Source organism: Polypterus senegalus, chromosome 10, assembly GCF_016835505.1.
Source record: "Polypterus senegalus isolate Bchr_013 chromosome 10, ASM1683550v1, whole genome shotgun sequence".
NCBI lineage: Eukaryota > Metazoa > Chordata > Cladistia > Polypteriformes > Polypteridae > Polypterus > Polypterus senegalus.
Window position 1 is genome coordinate 152,217,956 of NC_053163.1, and position 10,235 is coordinate 152,228,190.

Here is a 10,235-nt window from a genome sequence, read left to right on the forward strand (position 1 = left end):
TAGACAGGGGGCCTCGGGTACAGGGCTTGGAAGCCCAGCCCTGTAGGGACCCGTGGCCACCGCCAGGCGGCGCCCCAGTGCCTGTTTATTCTGTGAGCCTGGCACTTCCGCCACACCAGGAAGTGCCGGGGGGAAGACGACCAGGGAGACACGGACGGCTTCCGGGTGCGCAGCCGGCACTTCCGCCACACAGGGGTGTGGCCACCGTTAAGTGCCGGGAAGCAGCTGGAGCCCATCCAGCTCCCCATAAAAGGGGCCGCCTCCCTCCAGTCAGCGGTGGAAGTCGGGAGGCAGAAAGACTGAACTGGAGAGAGAGGACGGGAGGCGGCCAGGAAGGCAAAGAGACTGTGGGCCCTGGACTTTGGGGGAATCAGTGCAAGAGGCACTGGGGTTTGTGAGTGTGCACTGGACTTTTATATTGTAAATAAGTGTAAATAAACAGTGTGTTGGGCAAAATATGTTGTCCGTCTGTGTGTGTCCGGGCCAGCGTTCACAATAGATAGATAGATAGATAGATAAAAGGCACTATACAATACATAGATAGATAGATAGAAGCTAACAACTACAGGCCTGTGTCTCTGCTTTCTTTCTTTCCAAAATGAACATGTTATTTCTAACCAGGTCCCTTCCTTCCTTGTACAGAATGAGTTGCTCGATACCAACCAGTCATGAAACATGCAATGTGCTTACTGCACACGCAACACACATTTATATTTCTAATCGAATTTTTAACTGTTCATCGTAAATAAGACACTTGCTGTCTGTCAGACCGGGCTAACGAGAGCACCTCTGATCAAAATCACCGCCCCTACTTTGAGCCCCGCCTTCAGGAGGTGTTTGATTGGTTTAGACCAGGGGTGGGTAATGTCAGTCATAGAAAGCCATGGTGGCTGCAGGTTTTTGTTCCAACTCAGTTTCTCAATGAGACGTTAATTATTACTGATGAAGCACTTATTGCTCAAGTGACGTTTTGATGCTACATTTTAGGGGTCTCGCTTGTTAAGGTTCCCCACCCTTAATTAATTATTTCAACCTTAAACAGCTGCATTCTCTGTTTTAATGACTCCATATTAGCAATAAGATGTAAATGTTGAAGGAGCCAGCATTTCTCCATCTTGCTTGTTTCCATGTACATCTGTGTGTGTTCATCATGCACTCTTACTCTAACCCTAATAAAACACTAAACAGAAAAAGTAGGCTTCAGATCATTTGGATGATATCCTTGGAAAGGATATGATGTAAGAACCTTACATTGCAGACTAACAGGCCATCAAATGAAATTGGTTTCTAATGAAGCAACTGGATTAGAATGAAAACCTGCAGCCACTGGGGCTCTCCAGGACCGACATTGCCCACAACTGGTGTAGACCAAGTGACACTCAGTGAGCCGTCCCACCCAGGTTGTCTCCAGACGTAGATATTATAACACACACAGGTGTAAATGGAAACAAGCTCAATGAGGAACTGCTGACTGCTTTGTCATTTACATCTTATTGCTAATAAGGAGACATTAAACGGTGAATGCAGCTCTTTAAGATCGAAATAAGCAATTAAGGGTGTGGAACCTTAGCAAGTGAGACCCCTAAAATGAAGCATCATAATGTCACTTAAGCAATAAGTGCTTCTTGGGCAATAATTGACTTTTCATTAAGAAACTGGGTTGGAATAAAAACCTGCAGCCACTGCGGCTCTCCAGGACCGACATTACCCACCCCTGGTGTAGACCAAGTGACATTCGGTGAGCCATCCCACCCAGGTTGTCTCCAGACGTAGATATTATACGTCTGGCTTCGGCAAGACTAGGGGAGTGGACTAGTGGAGTGGAGAGTGCAGCATAGGAGAGTGTAAAACAAGACATGTGTACAGACAGGTGACGGGGGTCCCTCCCTGAGCCAACTCATATGGTAAAGAACTCAGAGGAAGAAGGTTTTATTGTTAGCATTTATTTACTCATTTTAAATATTGGTGTTGGGGAGAGATGTTCAGTTTAGATATTAATTTATTGGAGCAGAAGAAGAAAACAGTGCATTGGCAGGAAGGGCTCATCAGTGGTGGGTTTGAAGTGCCTCAGCAGTAGAGGGACAACTCGCTTTTAGTGCAGCCAAGTCTGCAGCAGATCCCGGCTAGACTCGCTTCACGTCTGGTCCTAGAGGCCCACTTCTCAGATGGAGCACTTCCTGTGGAGCTCGGTGGGACTTCAATTGTGAATGGACTAAGGTGAAATGGAGAGCCCTCCTCATCTCCAAAGGGTGTTTGCACTTCCCCAGCCTCCTGACTCGTAATTGAAGGCTCGTCTGTCACTTCAGGTGGGAAGAAGGATTCCAGGTTGTTGTTGCCGTCCAACCAGCTGAGGAGCTGCCCTGTGGCCAGAGAAGAATAAGCAGAATTGAGATGACAAGAAAGAAACCACAAGCAAAAAGTCAAAGTGCACAGTAAGGAACCTGTAAGTATGCACACTCTATGGCCAAAAGTAGGTGGGCACCCCCTCTAAATTACCGAGTTCCGATGTTTCATTGTTAACAGGTATATAAAGACAAGCACACAGCCATGCAGTGTCCATTGACAAAGAGCACTGTGACTTTACACATGGCACTGTACATAGGATGCCACCTTTGCCATAAGTCACAATGTGAAATTTCTGCCCTACTTGATCTGCCCCGGTCAACTGAAGGTACTGTTAATGTGAAATGGAAGTGAGGAGGAGCAACAACATCTCAGCCACAAAGTGGTAGACCACGCAAACTCACAGAGTGGGCCACCAAACGCTGAAGTGCTAAGCAGTTAAAAATGGCTTCTCCTCTGTGGCATCACAAACGACAGAGTCCCAAATTGCATTTGGAAGCGACATCAGCACAATAATTACACATCTGAGGCTTCATGAAATGGGTTTCCAAGGCCAAGCAACTGCGCACAAGCCCTAAGATCACTGTGAGCGATACCAAGGGCTGCCTAGAGTGAAGTAAAGTACATCACCATTGAACTCTAGGGCAATGCAAAAATATCTCACTCAGTTTGGTGGATGCCAGGACAATGCTACCTTCTGGACTGCATGGTGCCTACTGTAAAGTTTGGTGCAGAAGATGTATTGAGTGGGTTTGGTCTAGGCTTCCTGGAAAGTACTGTTGATGAAAACAAACATATTTAAGACAATTATGTGCCTCCAACTTGGTGGCAACAGTTTGGGGAAGGCCCTTGTCTATTCCTGCATGACTGCACAGTTGAGGCACTCAAATGACCTGCACCTCAACCCAAATGAACACCTCTGGGATTATTTGGAGGATTGGTGTCTCTATATTAGCCCTTGTGTGTGTGTGGTTGTGAGTGTGTTCACTCTGTGATGGACTGGTGCTTTGTCAAGGTGTTTGCTTGTGCCTTTTCAGCTATGCCTGCCAAAAGAGAATCCAGCCTCTCCATGAACCTACTCAGGATTAAGAAATAGTCTGGTATGGTATGAGAGGAATTCGAATGCGGATTGTGAGCTGGGCCTTCTCATCCACCACCAGTACCTGACCTCACAAATGCTCTTTTGGGTAAATGGTCAGAAATTTCCATAGACACTTGTGGAAAGGTGAGTGGAGGCTGTTAAAGCCACAAAATGGAGGATTAGTGGCCATGTATTTGAAATGGGATGTTCGACATGGTCATATAGGTGTCCACTCGATCCTGAGAAAGTGAGACGTACATTATGTGTCTGTAACGTTTGGCCTCATAGTGTACATCTCAGTTTCTGCAGTCATGGCCACCAATCCACCCTATTGTCGGAGCACTTCAAATTTGTATCCTTAAAGAGACTCAGAGATATACACTTCATATCATATCGTATCATATCATATCATTAGATTAGAGATGATTACATACTGCCTTGCAAATGATGTATGCCGGGTTAGGCATCAGGTTCCCTGCGACTCTGCAATAGATAGATAGATAGATGAAAGGTACTATATGATAGATAGATAGATAGATAGATAGATAGATAGATAGATAGATAGATAGATAGATAGATAGATAGATAGATAGATAGATAGATAGATATGAAAGGCACTATATGATAGATAGATAGATAGATAGATAGATAGATAGATAGATAGATAGATAGATAGATAGATAGATAGATAGATAGATATGAAAGGCACTATATAATAGATAGATACAACACAGTGTAGAGAATTGCACTGCAGAAAACAGAAGTATCTCACTAACCACAGTGAAGAATGTATGGATTTAATTCATTAGATTGTTCTTTTATGTTAGATTAGGATGAATTAGATAATTTCATGTTATATTGTGTGAGACTGGAAATATTCATCCATCCATTCATCACCTAGAGTGTTGGCAAGGGTACTCCTCAAACAGGCACTACAAAGGTATATATATATATATATATATATATATACTGCGGTGGGTTGGCGCCCTATCTGGGGTTTGTCTCCTGCCTTGTGCCCGGTGTTGGATGGGATTGGCTCCAGCAGACCCCTGTGACCCTGAAGTTAGGATATAGTGGGTTGGATGATGGATGTATGTATATATATATATATATATACAGTATACACATGTATCTGGTACACATATACTGCGTGACGTCTACTATCCACTTTCAAGGTGATGATTGACCTCCAAGGTTATTTCTCTTTTTTTTTTATTTTATTTTATTGTAGAATCAACTCTTGGCAGTGGCCAGCAGGGTAACCATGCGCCGCATGCATACGGGTGCCATTCTCATTCCCTACCACCTTCACCGTAACTTCCCCTACTTCTTCATATCTTAAATCATTCTTGAGGCAGATTGAAAACTTAAGTGCCGGCTTAATTGAAAAATTAAGGTAAATGTACAAAGTAATTGCAACACAAACACTGACTTAATCAGCTTTAACGCGAAAATATGCAGATGAAAGACGAGAAAAAGCGGGCTGCTAGGGTGGAATAAAGAGACGCATCCACCTCTCAGCAAACAAACGGTAAACATACAGAGAAAGAGTGAAAACTATGAAGGCTCAAGACCCCTGTGACCCTGTAGTTAGGATATAGCGGGATAATGGATGGATGGATGGCTGTATATATATATATATATATATATATATATATATATATATATATATATATATATATATATATATATATATATATATATATATATATATATATATATACTAGCTGTGTAAGCCCATGATATAAAAAGCATGGGGTCCTAGAAGCTGTTGGAATCATCAGAAAAAAAATGTAAATGTTGAAATGTCTGGTAATTGAAAGTTTCTTCTGAGCTTTATATTTTGCTGATGTGTTCACCTCGCTTGTGTATCCTCAGAGCCTGACTTCACCTTTCACTTCTGGGCAGACAGACAGACCCACTTCCATGCGTAGACATTTATATACAGTATATATATATATATATATATATATATATACACTGTGCATATTTGTATAAGGGGGCCTCAAAATTTTTTTCATTAAAACTTTATTATTCATCTTACAGCAATTCCATTTTAGTCACCATCAAAATACTATCCTTGAGATGCAATACACCTGTCCCAGCGCTTCTTCCATTCTGCTGGACTGGTTTTACTGCCCTGTTTGTGCAGACTTATCTGCATGATCCTTTATGAGATGTGCCATTGTATTTTATACACGTGACAATCAACTTAAACTTTAGTTTTCTGAGCCTTGATTAGCAGTTCACATGGTAGTCAATGGCACATATATAAAAGCTGTGCCACGTGGAGCTCCTTGGACTGCCTGGCTTGCTTTTTGTCCTGACATGCCGTGTGAATTGTGGGACCTTTCCATGCACAGAGACACGAGTGCCATTCTATATGATGTCTATTTCAACAACACAATTAAGTGTTCAGAAAGTGTAAGAGTCTAAAGTCTTTCTGAATCCACTGTACTTCTCATGTGACTGAGTGACCAGCAGGAGGAAATAATCCAGGTGGCCTGTGTCACCAGCATTGTGACTTAGGTGACCTTGGGTGTCAGAGTTTTGTTTCATTTCCCTAGGAGCTGTGTTTTACTTTTCATCTCCGTCTTCGTTTGTCACCTGACCAGATTTCATTGCTAATATTGCATTGATTTGTGTTCTATGTGTTTAACGTCATTTATGGATTCATCAGTGTAAATGTTGAATTGCTTTCTGCTGATAGATTTTGAAACGTGTGTAAGCGCTTTGAGTGTCTACTCGGCAAAGGCTGCTATCCAAAAACTGACATGAATTGAATTTGAACCTGTGTGCCATCTGAAGCCCACCTTTCCTCTAGATAGAGAGACTCAAAGATCCATAATTTAATATTTTAAGATATCAAACCTGCAGCAATATAAAAGGAGGAAGAAGCCAACTTACCATAAAGACCAACTTGTGGCTGCTCAATCTCCGAAGAGAAACGCTTCCAGCGGGGACTGCCACACGACACCACTACACTGCGGACGAACTCGCGACCACACAGCTTCACCCTGTTGTTCTGCGCCAACACCTGGCGGCTCCCAACCAGTGCAGAGAGAGAAATTCCCAAGCAGAGAAACAAAAAAGAACGCGACATTTCAGAGCCACAGAAAGAAACTGTATCACTGAAGTAGGACTGAGGAGCAGAGGCGATGCTGACTGAATGGGAGTCCCTTGGGGTCTTTTATAGAGTGCCTGGAAGAGTTGGATCAAAGTGACGGAGCTGAAGGTCAAGAGGAGCAAGTCACTGAGGGACAGAGGCCTTGGTAGTGGGAAAGGATGTTCTGATCTGCAGGATCAGAATTTGCTAAAAATTCTTCAAGGCTAATGCATCTCGATAAAAGTCTTGACACCCATTTGATGAACAGGAGCTCAGATACCGAAGTGAACACAATGTCTGTCCCGAGCGACTTGCAGAAGAACACGTGAAGCCGACGTGAAACATTTACAGCAAATGAAGTCTTCAGGAACGAAGTCAAAGCAGGCCAACCGACTGAAAATATGAGTCTCAATTAAGGGGGTTGGGTGGGGGGTTATAAAGCAAAGAGAAGAGAAAGTCAAAAAAGACCCCCGGAGACAAAAAGAAAAAGCTGAATAATAAGTTAAAGTACAGACTTATAAACTGTCTGCCCATCCATTTCATAGCCCACCTATTCTGTTTATGTGGTGCCAGCAAAACCCTAATGGTTAAAATAAATGGAGGTATCTAAAGTAAGTAAATTATTGTAATGGTGCAGACTGCTTCAGTCTGGAGATGACTTCAAAGCTGGCCTGCCATCTTACAGGTAGAACTTGGGAGTTGGTGGCGTGACTGGCACTCCAGGCACCATTAAAAAAAAAACCTCAGAACGTTCCCTTCACACTAGTGTGGTGCTGAGGTGTCACCTGTGGCACGACTGCACTCGGGTTCGAATCTGGGGGTTCGTTGTGGGTGGTGGGTGTGGCAACATGCTGTAAAATCAGTGCATGCTTCTCACCCACCAACTTATCACAGCACCATGTTGAATGTGGACTGGTGGCGCCATTTTGTGGCTTTCGCTGCGGCCGTTGAAGACGCAACCTTTCAAGAGCTGAAATAAGCCAAGAGCTGGCTGAATATGAAATTAAAGTTGTAATGGAATTATTTAAGGCTTATTATGAACATATGAATAGTTATGCTGGTAACAGTTGGTCACCCATTATTTAAGCGCTCAGTGGCTGGGCAAAGTTGCAGCAGCAGTTTCGTTTTCTCCCTGTGACTCGCTTAACCGATTTTGAGGCCTGCAAGTCAAAAGGGAGGCTTCTCTAGGCTCGAACCGGCACAATGCCAAGGAGAGATTCTAAAGCCGCTATGTGATTCCCAAGCAAACTTTCAAATCGAAATGGCCCAAAGCCAAAGCATGAGCCTGACTTTAGGAGATTTGCCAGCAGAAAAGCACAAAGAAAAAGAAGCATGAAAAGACGGAGGAAAAGGAGGTGAAAGCAACGCCGTCTTATTGTAAGAGCACAATGGCCACTGGACGGGGACCACAGGAGCACAGGGGATCTATCTATCTATCTATCTATCTATCTATCTATCTATCTATCTATCTATCTATCTATCTATCTATCTATCTATCTATCTTTTCCAAATAGCATATAACAGAAACATAAACATTGTATTTTTCATTCCAACATATAGTGCATCACAAATATTTGTACTAATTCATTTTTAATTAGTACAAATGCTTGTATTGCCCCATCAGTTGGATTGACAAATGCAAAGCCTTTTATTACTACATGCTTTACCAAAATACATTCCAACAGATGGTGCTATGCTGAGGTCTACTGCATGTTGATTATCAAAAGCACCTGATGATCCCGACTCTCTTGACACAATGTCTGACTTGTATCTCAGAATGGATGAAAAGTAACTTTCTCAAGTTAAATAAAGAGAAAACTGAAATCTTAGTGATTGGCAATAATGGATACAATGAGGCTATTAGAAATAAACTGGATACATTAGGATTAAAAGTCAAGACGGAGGTAAAAAGTTTGGGGGTAATTGTTGACTGTAATCTGAATTTTAAATCGCATATTAATCAGATCACTAGGACAGCATTTTTTTCACTTAAGAAACATAAATAAAGTTAGACCTCTTATATCACTGAAAGATGCTGAGAAATTAGTTCACGCGTTTGTTTTCAGTCGACTAGATTACTGTAACACACTCCTCTCAGGACCACCCAAAAAAGACATAAATCACTTGCAACGAGTGCAGAATGCAGCTAGGAAAAGAAAATTCGAACACATTTCTCCAGTTTTGATGTCACTACACTGGTTACTTGTGTCATTCAGGACTGACTTTAAAATTCTGCTTATGGTTTATAAAGTCTTAAATAATCTCGCTCCATCTTATATATCGAAATGTCTGACACCTTATATTCCAAATCATAACCTTAGATCCTCAAATGAGTGTCTCCTTAGAAGAAAATTGCTTAGAAGAAAGAAGTTATGAGGCGGGCGGCCTTCTGCTGTTATGCACCTAAAATCTGGAATAGCCTGGCAATAGAAATTCACCAGGCTGATACAGTGGAGCACTTTAAAACACTGCAGAAAACATATTACTTTATCATGGCCTTTTTATAACTTCAATTTATCTTAATTTAACTTAATCCTGATACTCTGTATGTTCAATTCATCATAATAACTATTCATGGTGGCTCTAAAATCTGTACTGACCCCTACTCTCTCTTCTGTTTCTTTTTTCCGGTTTCTTTGTGGTGGTGGCCTGCACCATTTTTTTATCAGAAAATTGGAAAAAGAACAGCAGAGAAAGTAGTGGTTAGTAACGGATTTTGGAGCCACCATTGAATGGTAATGATAATTAATTGAATATACAGAGCATCAGGATTAAACTAAGATGAAGCTGTGAGAAAGCCATGTTAAAGTAATGAGTTTTCAGAAGTGTTTTAAACTGCTCTACTGTATCAGCCTGGCGAATTCCTATTGGCAGGCTATTCCAGGTTTGAGGTGCATAACAGCAGAAGGCCGCCCGCCTCACCACTTCTTTTAAGTTTAGCTCTTGGAATTCTAAGCAGACCCTCATTTGAAGATCTAAGGTTACGATTTGGAGTGTAAGGTGTAAGGCATTCCGAAATATAAGATGGAGCAGATTATTTGAGGCTTAATAAACCATCAGCAGTATTTTAAAGTCAATTCTAAATGGCAGAGGTAACCTATGTAGTCACATCAGAGCTGGGGTGATGTGCTTTTGTTAGATTTCTTAAGTGAAAAAATGTTGTCCTAGTAATCTGATTAATATGAGATTTAAAATTCAGGTCAGAGTCAACAGTTACCCCTAAATTCTTTACCTCCGTCTTGACTTTTAATCCAGCGTTTTAAGCATTTGCGACTCGAGTTTTAATTGCGCCCCCCCTAACATTTTTTTAAATGTAGATGCATATTTTATTATACCTCCTTAACTTTTATCGACATTTATCTAACTCTATATTTATTGTTCTAGTATCAGAATGTAGTTTAAGTTAATTTGTTTTGGTTTCAACAGATTTTTTTTCATATTTTTGATTCTTGTTTTCTTTTTTTCACATCTTCGCGCTCCCCTTTTTGTTACTTCACGCCACCTAGGGGGGCCCACTCCACAGGTTGAGAACCACTGTTTTAATCCTAGTGATCAAGCTTATTTCTAATAACCTCATTATATCCATTATTGCCAGTCATTGAAATTTCTGTTTTCTTTTTATTTAATTAGAGAAAATTACTACTCATCCATTCAGAAACACAAGTAAGACATTTTGTCAGTTAATCAAGAGAGTCGGGGTCGTCA

The 10,235-nt window shown here is 41.6% G+C and overlaps 1 protein-coding gene across 1 annotated transcript; it reads right to left on the reverse strand.

Annotated features, from left to right (window-relative positions):
- Positions 1 to 2,002: 2,002 nt before the first annotated feature.
- insl3 (insulin-like 3 (Leydig cell)) lies at positions 2,003 to 6,527 on the reverse strand. The gene is made up of 2 exons (XM_039767745.1): positions 6,332 to 6,527; positions 2,003 to 2,360 (listed from the first exon to the last, which is right to left on the reverse strand). Exons 1-2 carry the CDS (start codon positions 6,525 to 6,527, stop codon positions 2,068 to 2,070), a joined length of 489 nt encoding a protein of 162 aa, XP_039623679.1. The 3' UTR covers positions 2,003 to 2,067.
- Between the last annotated feature and the right edge of the window lie 3,708 nt (positions 6,528 to 10,235).